This window comes from Eschscholzia californica, unplaced genomic scaffold, assembly GCF_041429995.1.
Source record: "Eschscholzia californica isolate CP2 unplaced genomic scaffold, dmEscCali1.0.p SCAF_5, whole genome shotgun sequence".
Lineage (NCBI taxonomy): Eukaryota > Viridiplantae > Streptophyta > Magnoliopsida > Ranunculales > Papaveraceae > Eschscholzia > Eschscholzia californica.
In genome coordinates, this window is record NW_028238472.1 from 38,264,645 (window position 1) to 38,286,687 (window position 22,043).

General features: G+C 37.5%; 1 protein-coding gene and 1 long non-coding RNA gene across 5 annotated transcripts; both read left to right on the forward strand.

Moving 5' to 3' along the window:
* The first annotated feature begins 995 nt into the window (after window positions 1-995).
* LOC147539040 (uncharacterized) lies at window positions 996-21,243 on the forward strand. Of its 4 annotated transcripts, none has more exons than XM_086641154.1 (8): window positions 996-1,165; window positions 1,265-1,406; window positions 2,501-2,765; window positions 3,443-3,533; window positions 3,836-3,902; window positions 4,013-4,052; window positions 13,591-13,707; window positions 20,976-21,243. In XM_086641154.1, exons 3-8 carry the CDS (start codon window positions 2,636-2,638, stop codon window positions 21,119-21,121), a joined length of 591 nt encoding a protein of 196 aa, XP_086497280.1. In that variant the 5' UTR covers window positions 996-1,165; window positions 1,265-1,406; window positions 2,501-2,635; the 3' UTR covers window positions 21,122-21,243. The 4 variants fall into 4 exon arrangements, with proteins under 4 accessions (XP_086497280.1, XP_086497279.1, XP_086497281.1 ...); XM_086641153.1 differs by having other exon boundaries at window positions 2,506-2,765; XM_086641155.1 differs by lacking the exon at window positions 1,265-1,406.
* LOC147539041 (uncharacterized) lies at window positions 10,577-12,429 on the forward strand. The gene is made up of 3 exons (XR_015225411.1): window positions 10,577-11,420; window positions 11,542-11,615; window positions 11,802-12,429. It is a non-coding gene; the product is annotated as an uncharacterized LOC147539041 (long non-coding RNA).
* Window positions 21,244-22,043: the final 800 nt, after the last annotated feature.

A 22,043-nucleotide genomic window follows, 5' to 3' on the forward strand; every position in this document is an offset into this window, starting at 1 on the left:
TGTCATCCATTTATTCTATGATACTTATGCGCATTATATGTATGCTTGCTCGTATTTATTTATGTATGCATGCATAACATATATATATATATATATATATAGAGTATTTTTAAAGTATTTGAAATGTATAATATACATATATATATATATATATATATATATACATATATTGTTGTCCAAGTGCGGAGTGCTCTTGACACAACATTGTTAAGAGAAACATAATTAAATGTTAGTTTCGATACCATCGAAATAAAATATTTTGGTCATTTTGACCAAAATATTTTGAAACTTTGGTGAACCCGATACTCGACCGCCCGATACCCGAAAAATTTGATGGACTTGGACGGGTTTTGGACACTAGGACTTTTTGAATAACCCGTCCGATTAAATCCGAAAGCCCGAATGGATAGAGAGTTTCAAAACCCGACCGGCCTGACCCGGACCGAGTCCCACCCCTACCAAAGGCAAAGGGGCCCTTAATTCGGATATGATTAGGCTGTCGGGGCTCCGTCTCCTCTTTCCTTCCCAACTCCCGCCCTCTCTCCTAAGCCTGTCAATGGATATCTGAATATTCGACTTCCGATCCGCATCCGTATTCGAATTTAAAAAAAATTATCCGAAATTTCGGATTCGGATACGGATTCGGATATTTCTTATCGGATATCTGCTTATCGAATATCGGATACGGATACACTCATATTCGATCCGATAAGTATCCGTATCCGATAAAAATATAAAAAATTAATAAAAATTTAAATTTATTCATAATAATATATAAAATGTATGGTTGATTATTTAGATCTAATGGTTAAAAATTTAAAGAAAAATTTTGACATTTTGTTATCCGATATCCGTTAATATTATCGGATTCGGATTCGGATATTGATTTCTAATATCCGTCGGATAATTATCGGATTCGGATATTCGGATAGTTTATCGGATACGGATATGCCTCTATCCGATCCAATAAGCTACCGTTTACATGCCTACTCTCTCCTATTCCACAACAATAAAAACTGTTAGGAAATAAGAGATCGAAAATAGAGAGAAAGACAGAGAAGAGAGCCCTTTGGTTTGTAGCAACCGGAGGGCGATCAATTTCAGGAAGGAGAGAGAGTCTCCTCCATTTTCTGTTATCGTGTGACAAAGAAATGGAGTCTGACAGGTAAAAATCTTATCTTGAAATGTATGATTTTCATTTCTGATGACAATATATATAACTCAGATGTATTTTTTTTTTTGTTTTCTTTCTGAAATTTTGCAGTATTTTGACTTCTTTCCTTCCTGGATTCGATGCTTCAATACAGAGATTTGTAATTTGATTGTATATTTCCAAATATATTTTATTTCTTCGATCAATCACTTCTTTGATCCGTCAGATTATTATATACATAATAATACATGGGGTAAAGTATTGCTTCATGTTCATTCATTTTCTAAACCTAGATATGTCATCTGTTCTTTATTTTTGTACATGAGTATTTTTTTTGTAGACCTCTACTCCTCTAGATATGTCATAATGAAACTATTTGGTCTTATGATGCGAGTCTCCTCGCCTTACTTAGTGCTCTAAACTATTAGCATTATCCCACATCGCTTGGGCATTTGATAAGTAAGTCCTTGGGCAATCCTTTCGTTTAGAGCTAGTTAAGCCCAATGTGCTCTAACATGATATCTGAGCTAGTATTCATGGATAAGTAAGGACTCTGTAACCTTAGCCCGGCATGGAGGGAAGTGCTGAGGGATTTTAACCCTTTGCCTTAAAGAGAGATATTACTATTACCCCATATACCTAAGCATTACAAATGTCTTGGGCAAATCCTTCCCTTCAAAGCCAGTTTTTCCAAGGAGAGTTAGGTCTTATTGGCTCTAACATAAACAAAATTGACCATTTTTTCAATGCAATGAATATAATTGGATTGTACTTTGATACTTTATTGGTTCTCATAGAAATGTTTCATCTAGAATTTGTCTCCCGAAAGATGACTATTACGTTATTTGTTAGCATTAAGGGTGTTCATGTCTCTTAGACAATTGACGTTGACATTATTGAAATCTATCTTGATTTCGAAGACTCTTGTATATCGAAATGTTGCACCTATTTTATTGGAGACCTTAACTTGTCTTGTCCAGACATCAACTAGTCCCAGACCCACGTCCGACTTGACCAACTCAACTAATTAACTCAACCTATTTTTTTCCCCTCTATGCGCGCAAGTTTGAATTATCTCAAAGAAAAAAAGTTCTTTTATTTTAAACCAACACAGACTTTGAGTATAATAGCAATAATTAAAATAAAAATTCTGAATCTAAACTTTGGCAAATTTAAAAATTTGTCCTAGTTACAATTCTATAGTTTGACTACTTCTCCTTGTCTAATTGCAGCTAACAGGTTATCTGTTTTTGTATTTTTTTTTTGTACATTTTATGCTGAATAGTGAAACCACACATTGTTCATTTTGTACTAATCATCTATGTGGTTTAACCAATTTCGCAACAGAGCAGAGGTTGTGTTGGATGCTATCGTATTCCCTTGCACACTACTGCTATTGACGACCAAGCTAAGGGAGTAATAGTACAACACATTCCTGAGAGTAACCCTAGCACTTTGGAAGATTTTTGGAGCGCAACAAGCATGTGCGATATGGATTATGGTGCAGTTCAATCTCAAAGAAGCTTCTCATTGAAAAACACATCAAATCGAATTTCCGATGCAGCTAATGGAGCTGGTAGCACAAGCAATCCTGTTGAATTTCTGAACCAAGGCAAGTGTATATTTTGCTAACTGGTCCTTTTGATTTAACAAACATAACGTGGATACTCTGTTTTAATATTTTTTGCCGTGTCAATCAGATTCTCTCATCGGACATTTGAAGTCATTTTAGCGAGTATAATGTGAGATCTTTATGTGCATCCTATGTGTACTTGACAAAATCGTTGCAGGACCATAAATTCTACTGTAGTCTGTAGGTTATTTCTGTTTTACATAATGTTATAATGGAAGATTCAGAAGTAAAACATGCAATTGAAAAATTATATATTTATATGATAATTATGTAGAAACAAGAGAGAGTTTGTGCGCTATAACCATCTTTTGTTGCACCTTTTCGCTCACCATTTGTGACACCTTCTACTTGTGTCAGAAACTGATAGTTCATTTCATAGGCATCTATAAGATTTTCTTTGTGAGGGTTTCCATTTCTTTCTCATTCTCGTGATTTAGTTGCTTTCGATTTAATGACCATGCATAATCAATTCATTTATGTGTATGGAATTAATTATATGTTTCTTCTTTGTGCATACCTGTTATATTATATTGGTGATGTTTGTTATTTACATACTTGTTACTATGTAAAATTACGTCTCGTTTGTGAGAACCTTGACAACCAGGCACTTTCCCAGGTAGCAGGGGCAGCACTAACTTCGAATTTTCCTTTTATAGGTTTTCATCTTTGGACTCAAATTAGGGAGCAATGGGTGGGCGATAAGAAGTCCAAGCACCGGCAACATCAGGATCGGGAGGCCAAATTAAGGTCCGTGTTTTCACTCTTCCCAGGGTTGTGTAGTGCATATCCTAGGCCCGAAAGCACAAATTATTCATTCTTATGGAAGCAGAATCATCGTCCGTGTTTCAATAACTTAAAAAAGAACTGCAAAAGAAAACTCCTATAAATCTTATTTCAGATTTCACATTCTTTTCCGAATAGTATAGTGGACATGAATCAGTTCTCTTGCCAATAGTTATCTCAAATTACAAATATTTCTACTTAAATTTTTTCTAAATGTAGCTTTCGGACGGAACTTATTATAATTGTTAAAATTACGGCTTTTGCAGTTGGAATGCAACCTATGACAGTTTACTTGGGACCAATAGACCCTTTTCTCAGCCAGTCCCTCTCTCTGTATGTATATTCTCCTGGTGTTCTTGTTTACGGGATTTATAATCTTACCGTCAAAAGAATGTGGTTAGTTTCTTATTTCTTGATTAATTTGGATCGTTTTCCTTTGGCAGGAAATGGTTGATTTTCTTGTGGATATTTGGGAGCAGGAAGGTATGTATGACTAAGTGAGAGAAGTCAGCCGACGACCTCTAACAATTTTTGCAAATTGTGGAACTTATATACAAATTTGGAACGAAAGCAAATCGAGCATCAAAAATAGTCACAAAGAAACCTCCTACTGTTTTCGTTGTTCTTTAGTGCGGAGATTGTCGGGGGGGGGGGGGGGGGGGGGGGGGGGGGGGGGTTTGTAATTTGATTGCTGGCTCACTTCCTTGTGTATTTCTTGTCCAATACATAAAAAATTACAGAAATAGGTGTATGCATATGTAGATATTAATGTCAAAGCAGAACTTCATGTTGAACGTATTTGAAGGTGTCTTATACTTTGTTTGGTCCATGCACAGGGAACCGAAGGGCAGTAGGGTGAGTATGCAGATGAATGACTATATATATATATTATAAAACAGCTCGGTCTATTGCTTCCGAGATATATCAATGCACGGCTTTTGGTTTGGGCTTTGGTTCAAATGAGATGGTTACAAACTGACCTCTCAAGAAATCTTCAACTACCCTGCGCCAAGAAATCCGCCTCCGTATCCCATGGTAAACATCTTCATGCTCATTGCACTAATTCCGACCCCTCTGGAAATATAAATATTTCACTAGGTTTTACTGATCTCCATATTCTCATAATCGGTTGACTCCAAACCACAACTAGACCTTTCAAATTCATTCGAACTTAGATGTCTCATCTAATACCATCAATTTATTGTCAATGCATAGCGAAATCACTCCAAATCTACAAATTCAACACAAACTCAAAGAGTTGAGATCGGATCTCTTTAATTGGAACAAGAACGATTTTTATGCTATAGAAAAACAGATGAAATCCCTAACTGTCCTTTTGCAAGCTCTGGCATATCAACTTCAGTTTCCTGCTATTTTTCAATTGTTGGAACTCTTCTTTAGGAAGCAAGGGAGTTTGTGGCGAGAAAAATCTCGAGATTCCTTCATCGAGCTGACAAGAATACCGAAAATCCCAAGAAACTAGGAGAACTCATAAAAAAAAATGTATCCATCTAAACAGATGACGGCACCTCGACTTCCAATGAACATGGTTTCTTCAACAACAGCATACCTTTCACATCTTTCTGCTTCTCTTCTTATAAATGTTTGAGCGATTTCGTCGTTCTTATTGAACATATGAGAAAGTAATTTCGTGTGGTCCTCATTTACCCTCTTTCTCCTTTCTTCCGGTGGGTCGACTATCTATTTTAGTTGGATTATCATTTGTTTTAAGATCAACGTTGAATGATAACCCAGGAGAGTTCGATGTCGGGCTACTTGATTGTGATCCATCAAGAAACTCTATATATATCCGAAATGGTCAACTCTTGTTCAAACTATCTCCAGAAATAGGTGTATGCATATGTAGATATTAATGTCAAAGCAGAACTTCATGTTGAACGTATTTGAAGGTGTCTTATACTTTGTTTGGTCCATGCACAGGGAACCGAAGGGCAGTAGGGTGAGTATGCAGATGAATGACTATATATATATTATAAAACAGCTCGGTCTATTGCTTCCGAGATATATCAATGCACGGCTTTTGGTTTGGGCTTTGGTTCAAATGAGATGGTTACAAACTGACCTCTCAGGAAATCTTCAACTACCCTGCGCCAAGAAATCCGCCTCCGTATCCCATGGTAAACATCTTCATGCTCATTGCACTAATTCCGACCCCTCTGGAAATATAAATATTTCACTAGGTTTTACTGATCTCCATATTCTCATAATCGGTTGACTCCAAACCACAACTAGACCTTTCAAATTCATTCGAACTTAGATGTCTCATCTAATACCATCAATTTATTGTCAATGCATAGCGAAATCACTCCAAATCTACAAATTCAACACAAACTCAAAGAGTTGAGATCGGATCTCTTTAATTGGAACAAGAACGATTTTTATGCTATAAAAAAACAGATGAAATCCCTAACTGTCCTTTTGCAAGCTCTGGCATATCAACTTCAGTTTCCTGCTATTTTTCAATTGTTGGAACTCTTCTTTAGGAAGCAAGGGAGTTTGTGGCGAGAAAAATCTCGAGATTCCTTCATCGAGCTGACAAGAATACCGAAAATCCCAAGAAACTAGGAGAACTCATAAAAAAAAATGTATCCATCTAAACAGATGACGGCACCTCGACTTCCAATGAACATGGTTTCTTCAACAACAGCATACCTTTCACATCTTTCTGCTTCTCTTCTTATAAATGTTTGAGCGATTTCGTCGTTCTTATTGAACATATGAGAAAGTAATTTCGTGTGGTCCTCATTTACCCTCTTTCTCCTTTCTTCCGGTGGGTCGACTATCTATTTTAGTTGGATTATCATTTGTTTTAAGATCAACGTTGAATGATAACCCAGGAGAGTTCGATGTCGGGCTACTTGATTGTGATCCATCAAGAAACTCTATATATATCCGAAATGGTCAACTCTTGTTCAAACTATCTCCAGACCGAAGTAGCACGTTCTTTCTTATATAAAGTATTTCATCTCCATCATACTTGTAAGAAACTCCACTTGACTCTAATTTTATTTTCCAAACTTCACTCTTTTCATATTACATTTTCCTTTATATAGAGTTCATAGAGAAGAGAAAACATAAATCTGTTTTCATAACAGAAATAACAGACAAACTAACTAATAACAGAAAACTAACTAATTCTTTATTTGTTGTGGCTGCCTTTAACAGGTGATGGAGTAATAGGACTTGAGCTTGGGCTGAGTTCACGGGCTTTTGACATGTTGACTGACTTCTCTTTACTTGACTTGACTGGTCTTTGGTGTTGACCATATAAAAGATTAGAACTTGCCCTAATCTTCCCATTTCTCTTACTGCCGAACCCTAGTTCTCTCTCAGTCGAAACCCTAGTTCTCACAGCCCCCCTCAAACCGATGGTGATGAGGAACGAAAAACCATCAGTTTGTCTCTTAGTTTCTTGAAGATATCCTCTGATAAACCTTTCGTGAAGATATCTGCTAACTGTTCTGTGGTGGAAATATGAGATATCTTCACCGATCCATTCGACACTAAGTCACGAACATAATGAAAGTCCACCTCTATATGTTTTGTGCGAGCATGATAAACAGGGTTTGAGGCTAGGTATTTCGCACTGATATTGTCGCAGAAGAGGTTAAAAGGACGAGAAAGAGCACAACCGAGTTCATCCATAAGGTATGATATCCAAACTAACTCAGTGGCTGCATTTGATAGAGATTTATACTCTGCTTCTGTTGATGATTTGGCTACTGTCGCCTGTTTCTTTGAACTCCATGAGATAAGACTTGAGCCTAAGAAAATACAATATCCCCCAGTCGACTTTCTTGAGTCAGGGCATCCAGCCCAATCTGAGTCAGAATAGGCTGTAAGAACAGACAAATCACCTTTTGAAAGGTTGATTCCAGACCCCATTGACCCTTTCAAGTATCTTAATATCTTCTTTACAATGACCAAATGTACTGTTGATGGTTGATGCATGAACTGAGCTGGATAATTCACTGCAAAGGAGATATCTGGACGGGTCAGAGTGAGGTACTGAAGTGCTCCTACTAGACTTCTATATTCAGTGGGATTAGAAAGAGCATCCCCCTCTGTAAGTGAAACCCTTTTTCCACTTGATACTGGCAATTTTGAGGGTTTTGAATCTAGAAGATTTGCTTTCTGTAGTAGTTGCAATGTGTACTTGTTCTGTGTTAGTAGTAATGTACCCTAGGTTTGATCATGTGTAACTTCAATCCCTAAAAAATAAGCCAAGGGACCCAAGTCCTTCATCTTAAAGCTCTTGTCTAGATCCTTTATGAGACTTGATAGGTGGGACATTGAGTTGCCTGTGAGGATGATATCATCCACATATAGAAGTAGGACCATTTTGGTTGTCTCTTTGTGATATACAAACATGGAATGGTCTGACCTACTCTTCTAAAACCCATACTCCAATAAAAAAGTTGCAAATTTGTTGAACCAGGCCCTTGGTGCCTGTTTGAGTCCATACAAAGCCTTATGAAGGTGACAAACATGGCTGTCCTTCCCTTGTTGAACAAAGCCTGGTGGTTGTATCATATAGACAGCTTCATCAAGAGTCCCATGTAAGAAAGCATTTGATACATCAAGCTGTTTAATATGCCAAGAATTTGTGACTGCAATAGTGAGAACCATCCTTATTGTATTTGCCTTTACCACTGGACTAAAAGTCTCCTCATAGTCAACCCCTTCTTGTTGATGAAAACCTTTTGCTACCAATCTTGCTTTATATCTCTCTATAGAGCCATCACTTTTCTGTTTTATCTTGAAAACCCACTTACACCCAAGTATATTCATATGATTTGCATAAGGAACTAGAGACCATGTCTTATTATCAAGTAAAGCTTGATATTCTTCATTCATGGCCTTTACCCATTCAGCATGCTTTGCTGCCTCCTTATAAGATGTGGGTTCAATTGGTAGTTGCAAAATTGATAGAAAAGCAACATTTAAAATGTGAGGTGATGTATAATGTGCCACAAAATCACTAGGTAATTGTTTACTCTTGACAATACCATTCCTGCTTCTTGTTGTTATTTGATCAGATGATATAGGATGTCTCTGTACTTGTGAATTTGCTGGTGTGCTATTATTAGTAATGCCCAAAACACTTGTAGAAGACCTCCTGTTTTCTGAATTTGCTGGTGAACTAGTATGCATACTAGGTGTCCCAAATTCAGTACTATCTTGATAATGACATATAGGTGGCAGGGGTAATGAAATATGTGGTTTCATTATCTGATCACTACTAGGCTGTTTTTGAGAGAGGTTGACATATGGAAAATTGTCTTCTTCAAAAATCACCTGCCTAGAAATATAAAGTCTCTTGGATATAGGGTCATAGCACCTATAACCTTTGTGTTCATTACTATATCCTAGAAACACACATTGTATACTCTTGGGACTTAGTTTATCAATTTTAAGTTCACCAAGATGAGGGTAGCATGCACAGCCAAACACTTTGAGATTGGAATAATCAGGAGACACATGAAATATGATTTCAAATGGTGATATTCCTTGTAAAGTTTTTGTGGGTAGCCTATTTATGACATAAACTGCAGTGCTAAATGCATCAAACCATAGACTTTTAGGTAAAGAACAATGAAAGGACAGTGTATTACCTAGCTCAGTGATGTGTCTATGCTTCCTTTCAGCTTTTCCATTTTGTTGAGGTGTATATGGACAGGAACATCTGAAAATGATTCCATTCTTGTCTAGAAAAGCCCTGAAGTCTCCTTGTTTTAGTTCAGGAGCTCCATCAGATTGAAAATAGACAATTTTCTCTTTTAAGAGATTTTCATTTGTTGCCTTGAAATGAGTAAAACACTTAATGCTGTCAGATCTGACCTTCATTGCATATATCCAGCTGAATTTACTATAGTCATCTAGAAACAGAATATAGTACTTTGCTCCATTAGGTGTTGATATAGGGGCTGGTCCCCAAATATCACAATGAATTAAATATAGAGGAGTAGTTGTTGTAGTTGAAGAACTCTCAAAAGGTAAACATTTACTTTTTCCTAGTTCACAAGATTGACAAAATGTATTCTCAACTTTGTTTGATATAGCAATCTTATTTTCATGAGATAGTTGTTTAATTACTCCACTATGTGTATGACCTAATCTTGCATGCCAAGTTTCATATGTTGTTCCTGTTTGAGCTAAATTGGCAGATATAGTCCTATTTTGTAACATAGGAACATGAACCTCAATAGGATATAGATTGTTTTTGATAGGTCCTTCAGCTAGTATTTTCTGTGAATGAATATCCTTGATGTTGTAACCCCAAGGTAGGAATTTTACTGAGCAGGAATTGTCCATTGTGAACTTTGATATAGATAATAGATTCCTCTTTAGATGAGGAACACAGAGAACCATACTTAGACCAAATTCATGTGTAGAAGTTGCAAGTTTAGAAGTTCCTGTACTAGTGATAGGTAAGAATTTACCACTACCAACCATAACAGCCTCTTTTCCTATATAAGGCTGAACAGAACTAAGGTTCTCCTCACTATGGGTCATATGACTACTTGCCCCTGTATCAGCAAGCCATGATTTATCTTTGATAGTTGTTATATTTGAGACTGTAGATACATAACACTGTTCACAATCTGATAAACAGTCATAAAAGATATCATCTTCTGCTTTATCCTCAATAACTATGGCAGTGTGACATTCATGAAAATCATCATTATCATCACTGTGTTCATGTGGTAGTAGAATTGCATTATTACATTCTAACATAGATTCTTCCTCATATAGATAGGACTTGAAAGCTGCATTATCATTGTCACATTCTATTATTTCTTCTTGATGATCTTGTGACTCAGTATGATATCCTGATTGAAACTTATTTGGTCTATATCTGAAATAGCACACACTAGGGACATGTCCCCATCTTTTACATAAACCACAGGGAACAGATGAGAAATCAAAATCATCAGCTCTCTTACCCTTTTGCTGATTATTCATGAAATTACTTCCTTGATTTGTATTACCCTGATTAGTCATAGAACTACTATTACCCTGATTTGTCATAGAAGGCCCATTATTGTTTGTATAAGCTTGATTCCTGTAGTAAGAAGGTGCAGGCTTATTTGGTGGTCTATTATACTGTTTTGGGTTTATTCTTCTAACATAATAGGCTTCTTGATCAGTTTCCTTTTGAAGTAACCACTGTTCATGCTGAATAAGTCTTGATTTGAGATGAGCTAGTGTTAAATGTTCATTGTTGGCTCTTATTGCTATGATAAACTGATCATAATCAGACCCTAGACCTGGAATAGCCAGCCTTACCAATTCAGGCTCACTTATTCTATCATGAACAGAAATTAAAGCATCAGCAATCTGCTTTAATTCTCTAAGATATTCAGCAATAGAGACATTGCCTTTCTTTATAGTCTGCAATTTCCTTCTTAATTGATCCTTTTTTGACTCAAGACCCTCATTGTTTGTGAGGTCTAAATAATCCCACATATCTTTAGCAGTTTTCAGACCATATGTGTCATAATACACAGATTTTGATAAGGTACTTTTAAGATATGATTTTACAAAACTTTCTTTTGATCTCCAAAGTTGATAATCTGGGTTTACTTGTTCTATACCTTGAATTATTCTAAGTTGAGGAGGTTCTTCTATAGAACCAGTGACAAACCCTAACAGATCATAAGTTGCTAGCAAGGTCTCAACTTGATCTCTCCGCATCAAATAGTTGGAGTCATCAAGTTTTTCAGTAATAAAGCTAGTAACAGATGAAATGGGAGGAAGATTACCTTGTATTTGTGCTGCCATGATGAAAACAAGAAGACCAAATTTGAAGAACAGCACGAAAAAACAGTATGTGATTCTTTAATCTTCTTTAATGTTGTTAATTGAATTCGTAATATGGAGAAATCTTGTGATCTTTAATCTTCTTGAATATTAATCTTTTGTTGGTTGTTTCAATGTTATGAATGAGATGGTGATGATTGTTCTTGAGCTCAAGAGGAGAAACCCTAGCTTGCTGGATCTTTCGAACCTAACTGATACCATGTAAGAAACTCCACTTGACTCTAATTTTATTTTCCAAACTTCACTCTTTTCATATTACATTTTCCTTTATATAGAGTTCATAGAGAAGAGAAAACAGAAATCTGTTTTCATAACAGAAATAACAGACAAACTAACTAATAACAGAAAACTAACTAATTCTTTATTTGTTGTGGCTGCCTTTAACAGGTGATGGAGTAATAGGACTTGAGCTTGGGCTGAGTTCACGGGCTTTTGACATGTTGACTGACTTCTCTTTACTTAACTTGACTGGTCTTTGGTGTTGACCATATAAAAGATTAGAACGTGCCCTAATCTTCCCATTTCTCTTACTGCCGAACCCTAGTTCTCTCTCAGTCGAAACCCTAGTTCTCAAATACTTCTGCGACATTTTTCCAGAATTTACATTTTTCAAGAATTTCTCACTTTTTAGATATTTAGCTCTCAATAAAGAAGAAGAGAAAGTGAAAGTGATAATCACTTTTATCAACTGAATAATAAGTTTTATTCTTTTAACCCATAATCACATTATAGAACCATGAAATTTCAACTAGAGAAGTTAGAATCTTAATTCAAAACTCAGTTGCAGTAAGCCGCAAAATAAATCCAAACGAAACTACCCATATTCGACGATTGCAGATAGACACACTAATTGACAGGATTTGGAAACCTGACCTCCAAGGTAGGTGCTCATCCCCTTCGCCAGAGAGAAAGTAGAGAGACAGAAGAAGATATAAGAACAAAAAGAATTAAAGAAAACTTTTAGTTTGGAGGTTGTCGACAGATGACTTTTGGCCGGAGAAGAAGAGTGAGGTGGAGAGAGGAAGTGGGGGATAAATGGGATGAAGTGGAAGAGAGAAGGGTTGATGATGTGGAGATTAATGTGTTTATGTTTTTTTAGGGGATAACTTCATCGGGCTCCCAAGGGTATTTTGAAAAAGCTTAAACTGTAATTAAATTTAGTCCAAAATGATTTTAAAAAAATAGTATTTTTTTAGTCTAAAATGATTTTTGGAACACTTACTTGCGATGGTAATTCTTGTACTACTCGATATAAAAAAGATTAAATTGTAATTAAACTCCACTCATTTAGACCAAACGAATGGGGTGAGCTCTTTTGGTGGGATGAATAATGTCCCAAGAGAATTCGCCGAACACCAAATTTTTAGTGTTACAATGTAGGGTTGGAGATGTTTTTAGGGAGCCAACTGGAAACAACAAAGATAGGATTCCTGAATCGTCTCCTAGGTGAATCCTGACTGGGTAACGTAGCCAGTCGAGATTTAGAGAGAAAAAACTTTCTCTCTAGATCTCGCCCGCCTGAATTCTCCTGCAGAGATGGGTCGGCCGGACTGGCATATAGTCATTTTTTTGGAAATGGACTACAATCTACGTTAGTTATTACATGACATTGATACATCATCAAGATGTGATAATCATGATAATCGTTTAAGTTTAACCAATAATGAAAGAGTCTTAAAATAACATCATATTAACAAGTCTAAAGCCCAAGAAACTTATTATTTATACCTTCAATAATTCAAATTCAATAACTATAGATTTCACCTTCTTTGGAAATCGAACGTAAAACTTTTAGAATTTTGGAGTTTATGTCAAAACTATCAACCACTTGGGCATCGGTCCGATTATCTGATGGGCTAAAATCCCACCGGTGTTGTAGATATTTTGCTAATTTGGCTCACGCTCTCCTCACTCTTTCCAACTCCACACTGGAACAGTATCTGCTAAGAAAAAACTGACGAAAAATATCCCAACCAAACACTTCTAAGAAAAATGGGGTTTCTCCTTCCTCTTCCGGTACACAATATAACCCAGCACCCGCCATTACTCTCATCATCCCTTTCTCATCATTCCCTCATCATCAATCCCACCAGACACACTTCCTTTTCTACTTCTTCTTCTTCTTCTTCTTCTTCTTCTTCTTCCCTATTTCATCTTCTTCGCTCTTCGTTTCTAGGGTTTCCTTCAAGAACCCCACTCAACAAGTTCTGTCGTCGTCAAGCTAGCTCCAATCCTGGACCTCCGTCACCGGAACAATCTGATTCTACTGAAGATGACTCTGCTCCAATCATAGGTAATTTTGAAATTAATTATTTATATATATATATCTGTCAATTTTCTGGTTTTAATTTTGATTAATCCCTTTTAGGGATTTGATTTATTTATCAAATATAAAAATTGTAAAATTGCTTAGAAAATAGAACTACTTAGTATTGGTCAACATTTCTTCCCAAAAGTTTGTTGACATGAAATTTTCTTGCCCTAGTTTCTATTCTTTACTAGTTTGATAGGGAGCTAGGTTATCAGAGGTGCGAAGTGTATAGAATATGGCAATAAATTAGTAGTTAAAATCAAAAGATAAATGCAAATGAGTTTGTGGTCTAGGGGTTGTGCATAGCTCTAATATAACGAAAGGTGGGAGTTCAAGACTCGGAAGTTGTGGTGCTCTCTAGATTCGTCTCATGTAATTTATTTTATCCTCTTAGTGTATGAATGGCATATTGATAGAGATGAATGGCAGCAACAACCACAAAAGGTGTATCGGAGGCGTCAAAAGAAAGATTCTAAGGCCCAAATTCTGATTTGGCATGTCTTAGATGAAGGGCCCACCTGGAATCTTGAATAATGTGGGCCTAATCCAAAATGGTTCCACCTTGCTCAATGTTTAATGCCTTTTAGTGTCTCTTTAATGTCTTTAATGTCTTATAGTGTCTCTTTAATGTCTTAAATGTCCTTTATAATGTCTTTTAGTGCTCTAGGAGTTTAGAAGTTCAATAGTCTACAAGTAAAGATGGCAAAGGTGGGTTTTAGGCCTATATAAGGCATGTAATTCTGCTGTTTGAGACAGACAGAGAGTATTCCAGCAGCTAGTTAAGCTTTATGTGTTTGTGTGATGCAAATACCCCAAAGGTGTGATGCCTAAGGGCTCTAGGAGTGATTCCTAGTTTGTACTGGTGTGATACTAGTGCGTTATTTCTTATATCTATAATATAATCAAGCTATTTTCTTCCTTATTTCCAACTTCCCATTTCTGTCCTACATCATTTTGGTATCAGAGCGAGGTTACGTATGGCAAATAGATCTGGAAGAAATTTGCGAGGAAGAATAACTGATGACCAGCGTGACGAGATCCTTTTCAGAATTGTAGATACTCTCAATGATATTGAAATCAGACTAGGAGAGATGGAAATTCGAACACGCCATCCAGGTAATAATTCGGAAACTGCGGGACAAGATGACCAAGTTGGTAACGATGAGGAGGAAAATCAAGACGATCAGCCCCAAAACAGTCCCCCAAGACGTAGGACTCGTGTTTTTGAACCACTAAGAAACATGAGGGTACCAGAACATGATGCAGCTGGTGATATTACAAAGAAAGTAAGGATTGAAGTACCAGATTTTGAAGGTAAGGTTGATCCAACTCTATTTTCAGATTGGCTTACATCAATCGAAGAGTACTTTGATTGGTTTGATATGACTGACGAGCGACGAGTTAGATTTGCTAAGATGAAACTGGTGGGCTTAGCAAAAGTGTGGTGGAATGGTGTTGAAGGAGACATCAGACGAAAGGGACTGCCATCAATTGACACATGGCAAGAAATGAAGATTAAACTACGAGAGAAATACATGCCAGCAAACTATCATGACAAATTGTGTGATCAACTTATTAACTTAAAGCAAGGCAGCATGTCAGTGATACAATACATGCAGAAATTTGATGAGCTTAAAACTAGGAGTGAAGTGGTGGAAGATCCTCGACAAGCCCTTGCTCGATTTAAAGCAGGCCTAAGAGCTGATATTAGAAGGGAATTACTTCGACATCCAATCTACAATCTGGAACATGCTTTCCAACTTGCGTTGGACATGGATGAGTACCTAAGCTACCCTATAACAAAGAAGTTTGGGAGTCAAACCATGGAAACAGCAAATCGGAGGTCTAATGATGCTAATTATGGAGTTCGGACAGCAACAAATCAACAGGCCAACAAATCTCAAGTTTTTAGGGGTTCTTCTGCAAGAGATAACGCCAACGGCAAACCCTTTTCAGCAAATAAGTGCTTCAAATGTGGGGAGACTGGTCATTTGGCATACCAATGCCCTAAGAAGAACTTACATATTGGTATAGAAGACGAAACGGAGGCCGGCATACAAGGAGATGAGGAGAATCAAAATTTGTTTGATTACGGGACATATAACCCCGATGACTTAGAAGAAGATGAAGAAGATACGTCTCATTTATCTGTTGTTAGGCGCATCCTAGCATCTCCAAAAGTTGAGAAAGAAGATTGGCGACGTACTTCAATCTTCCAAATGTTGGTTCGTTGTGGTGACCAAGCTAAAAAGCTAATTATCGATGGTGGGAGCTGCATGAATGTTGTTTCAGCAACCACAGTTGAACACCTTAAGCTTGCTGCCCAACCGCACCCACATCCTTATAAAGTGGCATGGATAGACAATACCTCAATACCGGTAAGTCATCGCTGCCTCGTTTCACTTTCTTGTGGTACTTACAGTGATTCGATTTGGTGTGATGTGATTCCTATGAAAGTTGCCCACATAATTCTGGGGCGCCCATGGCTTTATGATCGTGATGTGCACCATCACGGGAAGGAGAACACATACAGCTTCACATTCAACAACAAAAACGTTGTTTTGAAGCCTATGAGTACAGCTGAAATTGAAAAATACAAGGAAAAGAAGCCCAAAACTGTTGTTGCAAGCAATAAAAAGTCCCTTCACATGATTACCAGGAAGGAATTTGAATTAGACAGCAAAGAATCGGGATTTGTGTATATTGTAGTGCAGAAAGAAGTTGATAAAACTGCTGCTGTCCATGCCCCTTCGATTCCCTCGGAAGTGTCGAAGTTATTGGCTGATTTTTCTGATGTGGCACCTGAAGAACTACCTGATGAATTGCCTCCTATGCGTACTATTCAACATGCAATAGACCTGGTTCCGGGATCACAACTACCTAATCTTCCAGCTTATCGCATGAATCCAAGTGAGCATACTGAGTTACAACGGCAGGTTAAAGAGTTGTTAACCAAGGGTTTTATTCGTGAAAGTTTAAGCCCTTGTGCTGTCCCCGCGTTGCTCACACCAAAGAAAGACGGTACTTGGCGTATGTGTGTTGATAGTCGTGCTATCAATAAGATTACCATCAAGTATCGTTTCCCAATACCTAGACTTGATGATCTATTAGACATGATGGCTGGTTCTCTAATATTTTCCAAGATAGATCTCAAAAGTGGCTACCATCAAATACGCATCAGGCCCGGGGATGAATGGAAGACTGCATTTAAGACGAGGGATGGTCTATATGAATGGCTAGTCATGCCTTTTGGCTTGTCTAACGCCCCTAGCACATTCATGCGCTTCATGACTCAGGTATTACAACCCTTTATTGGTCAATTTTTGGTTGTTTACTTTGACGATATCCTTATATACAGCAAAACAAAAGAGGAGCACCTTGTCCATTTGCAACGAGTTATGAGGCTTTTACGCCAAGAGAAGCTCTATGTTAACCTGAAGAAGTGTTCCTTCATGAGCACACATGTTGTTTTCCTAGGCTTTGTTGTTTCAGCGAAAGGTGTACAGGTCGATCCGGATAAGGTAAAAGCTATCACAAATTGGCCAACTCCGAGTACGGTACATGATGTACGAAGCTTTCATGGTTTGGCAACATTCTATAGGCGTTTTATCAAGAATTTTAGTACTGTCATGGCACCTATAACTAATTGCTTGAAGAACGGGCAATTTGTATGGACGAAGGCAGCATCAATAGCTTTTGACGAGATAAAGAAAAGGATGACGGAAGCTCCTGTTTTGCACCTTCCTGACTTCTCAAAGGTGTTTGAAGTGACATGTGATGCATCACATGTGGGAATTGGAGGTGTTTTAAGTCAAGAAGGACATCCAGTCGCATTTTTCAGCGAAAAACTGAATGAGGCAAAGCAAAAGTATTCCACGTATGACAAGGAATTTTATGCTGTTGTTCAAGCCCTTCGTTATTGGCGGACTTATCTTATTTTTCAAGAGTTTGTGCTATTCTCTGACCATGAGGCTCTCAAATACATAAACTCTCAAAAGAATTTAAATCGTCGTCATGGTAAGTGGGTTTCTTTCTTACAAGAATATGCTTTTGTTATCAAGCACAAGGCAGGTACTGAAAACAAGGTTGCTGATGCTTTAAGTCGAGTAGTTCATATCCTCTCTTCCATGCAAGTCCAAGTTGTCGGTTTTGATTTACTAAAAAAGGACTACCCCTCTTGTAAAGATTTCAGCATCATCTATGCTGATTTGTTGGCTGGACAGCAAGGAGTACATACTGAATTTTCTATACACGATGGCTACCTGTTCAAGGGGACTCAACTTTGTTTACCCGACACGTCTCTTAGAGAGCAAGTAATATGGGAATTACATGCAGGAGGAGCAGCAGGTCACTTTGGAAGAGATAAGACTATTGTGATGGTTGAAGATCGATTTTATTGGCCAGGCTTGAAAAGAGATGTTGCCAAAGTCGTTTCTCGTTGTCGAACTTGTCAAACAGCAAAAGGAAGGCGGAAAAATACCGGCTTATATATGCCATTACCTGTCCCTCATGAACCATGGCAAGACCTAAGCATGGACTTTATCCTTGGGTTACCAAAAACCCTAAGAGGCCATGATTCCATATATGTGGTTGTGGACCGATTTTCGAAAATGGCACATTTTATTCCGTGTACAAAGACTGTTGATGCTGTCTCTGTTGCTAAGCTCTTCTTTAAAGAAGTGGTTCGACTTCACGGGTTGCCTACAACCATTGTCTCGGATCGTGATGTGAAGTTTATGAGTTATTTTTGGCGTACTCTATGGAAAATGCTGAATACAAAGCTGAAGTTTTCTTCTTCTTTTCACCCACAGACGGATGGTCAAACAGAAGTTGTTAATCGAAGTTTGGGTGATTTACTTCGCTGCCTAGTCGGTGACCATGCTCCTAGCTGGGATCTGGTCATCCCTATGGCTGAATTTGCTTACAATAGTTCAGTGAACAGATCTACTGGTCGCAGCCCCTTTGAAATAGTAACTGGTATACTGCCAAAGAAGCCTATTGATTTGGTTCCTTTACCAATTGAAGCACGCCCTAGTGCTGAAGCAGATGCTTTTAGTAAGCACATTCGGGACATTCATGATGAGGTAAGGCGAAAGATTGCAATCAGCAATCAAAATTATAAAGCACATGCTGATTTGAGGAGGAAGTTTATCGAGTTTAACGAGGGAGACATGGTTATGGTACGAATCAGACCCGAAAGGTACCCAAAAGGTACTTTTAAGAAACTTCACTCTAGAAGTGCTGGTCCATATATGGTTCTTAAGAAGATCAGCTCTAATGCATATGTTCTCGACTTACCCAAAGATATGGGCATAAGTAATGTGTTCAACATTGAGGATCTTACTTTGTACCATGAACACGACAGCTATGTAGTTGACAAAGATCCTGTCATTCGCCTACCAGCAGCCCCACATTCAAAAGAAGAAATTGAAGACGTTGTGGATCATCAAATTGTTTCAACTAGGGCAGGTGGTTATCAAAAGTATTTGATTAAATGGAGGGGACGCCCACTTTCGGATTGTACTTGGATTAGAGATGATGAGTTTCAAAGACTCGACCAAGACCTTTATGAGAAGTTTCATGCAATTAACTCGCCGGGGTCGAGTTTTCTCAAGCCAGGGAGAGTTGATAGAGATGAATGGCAGCAACAACCACAAAAGGTGTATCGGAGGCGTCAAAAGAAAGATTCTAAGGCCCAAATTCTGATTTGGCATGTCTTAGATGAAGGGCCCACCTGGAATCTTGAATAATGTGGGCCTAATCCAAAATGGTTCCACCTTGCTCAATGTTTAATGCCTTTTAGTGTCTCTTTAATGTCTTTAATGTCTTATAGTGTCTCTTTAATGTCTTAAATGTCCTTTATAATGTCTTTTAGTGCTCTAGGAGTTTAGAAGTTCAATAGTCTACAAGTAAAGATGGCAAAGGTGGGTTTTAGGCCTATATAAGGCATGTAATTCTGCTGTTTGAGACAGACAGAGAGTATTCCAGCAGCTAGTTAAGCTTTATGTGTTTGTGTGATGCAAATACCCCAAAGGTGTGATGCCTAAGGGCTCTAGGAGTGATTCCTAGTTTGTACTGGTGTGATACTAGTGCGTTATTTCTTATATCTATAATATAATCAAGCTATTTTCTTCCTTATTTCCAACTTCCCATTTCTGTCCTACATCACATATGATGTAATGATGTTTCACGGCGTACGTATTTTAGAACCTTATACTACTGAGAAGAAGAACTCTTCAGAATTTTTGGTTTTGCTTTTCACTTAAGACTGCATACTGTGGTAGTAAAGTAGAAACATTTGGTATGCTATGTTTTTAAATAATTGATGTCATTTTCTTTATCAAATTTTTTTCATATTTATGCCTCGACGTACCGCCTCTCCTTGTGAGAGCAAACCGCCTTGAGGCGTAAAAATGTATTTTAAAACCTTGATGGTAGTTATATGTCTACTCCATTCTCTGATTTATCCATGCCATATGATCTAATGATTTTAAGTGTCCTTAAAAAATCAAAACATAAATAATGTATTTTTATATGACCGCCAAACACCAAATTGGAACAATTCCACTAAAGACTAAAGAAGGCATTAAATCAAGGAGTTGGAGCAGAGGAAGAAGAGCAAAGCCTTTACAAGTGTTTAGATATACTCGCCAATCACTTCACTATCATATTCTTTGTCTGTGTTTCGTCATTTCTTGGAGAAAGAGCACCCGTTATGCCTTTGTTGTTCTGCGCATTTTATGGAAGGAGAGAGCAGCAGATTCTTCCTTAAGACTTGATTTCCCATATTTGAGTTAAATGCCTAATAGCTTGTTTTTAGAAAAAACCAGGGGATAAGGGTTGGATGTTATTATGCAGAGGATTGAGTCATCATCCAGGAAAAGAATTCTTGCCCGTACATCTGTTGCCCTTAAATCTCCAACCATGGTACCAAGGGCACCGCTACAAATAAAGAATTAAGCTAAGGGATAAAGGTCTTTCTTGATTAAGATAAGTTTAGGCGTAAAAACAGAACAATATATGCTTCTCCTAGAAATAATGCTAAACGTATTTGAGTCTCGTCAAGTGCTTGAGAGCAGTTATCGTTTAAGTTGAATTTTGTGGAAATGATAGTAATTTATCATTTTCATTGAAAGGCAATTATACAACTATTTCCTCGGAACTTTTTAGCCCATATGTTTCATGTTGTCACCTGGCTGTAGAATCATTTAGGCCATTGATGATCATTTTGTCTAATTTCTTTGAAACAGGTATAGAAGAAGCATTGTCGAAGTTCCAAGACCAAGCACAAATCTTCTTTGCTGTTCTTTTCTGGATGTCTCTTTTCTTTTGGGCTTGTGCTACGGATGGAGGTAATGATGACAGACCAAGCAAGCGCTCTCGCTTTAGAAGATAACCGTAAGCATTTAATTTTGTAAATAACAGTAGATATATTGGAAAGGCAGTTACCACAATAATCAGAATATACACCCAGCATTAGAATATTATACATATTAATCAAAAACCTCTCTTGCTTCATCATTGGTATGTTGTTGCTTGAAATTTGTCTATGTATTTTGTGCTAATCTGTTCGCGCTTCAGTCGGAAAGCGTTATGTGGGTTTATGATCACTGTTTTGTAGTTGTCTCTGTGTGCCCTTGACCATGTATTTCTTGTACCACATCATTTAACATATTCGCTTGTGGACTCGAACTAGGAAAACCAGAGTTATTTTTAGGCCGAGTTTAATACTTCTGTATCGATGGGTTAAAGTACTGTCATCGTGATTAATTAATTATAACATCAAGAACTTTGGGCAAGTATTGCTGGGATCTTGAGATGCTTGGTTTTGATTAGAACTTCTAAAACCCTCAAATTTGACCATATAAAGAAAGTGTAACAAACTTAAAGAAAACACTAACAAGATGGGAAGAGAATTTTCTTTTTTCAGTTCTTTATTTTCATGAATCGCACTGATGGATCAAGAAACCCCAAGTTTATATAAAGCGGGGTCTCGACTTGGATGATGCTCTTCATGTACCCGATACAGGCCAAAAACTTGGACTCGGTGATGGCATAAATTCGAAAAATACTAAAATATCTCATTCAGGCATACCTTCAGTCCTTCACAAAGAAAAAATAACACTCATCACGTCGAGCTGATAATCCAAGTATTTGGAAGAAAGTATAAAAAGCAAAACAACCAAAAAAGTAGCAAAACCAAAAATGACAATATACATTTTGGTTGGTAGTCAAGGAGAGCAAGGAAAAGCAAGTTCCAAAGCTCCCGAACATTACCTGAGAAGCAAACCCACATCACGTCGAGCAAAGTAGAGCCT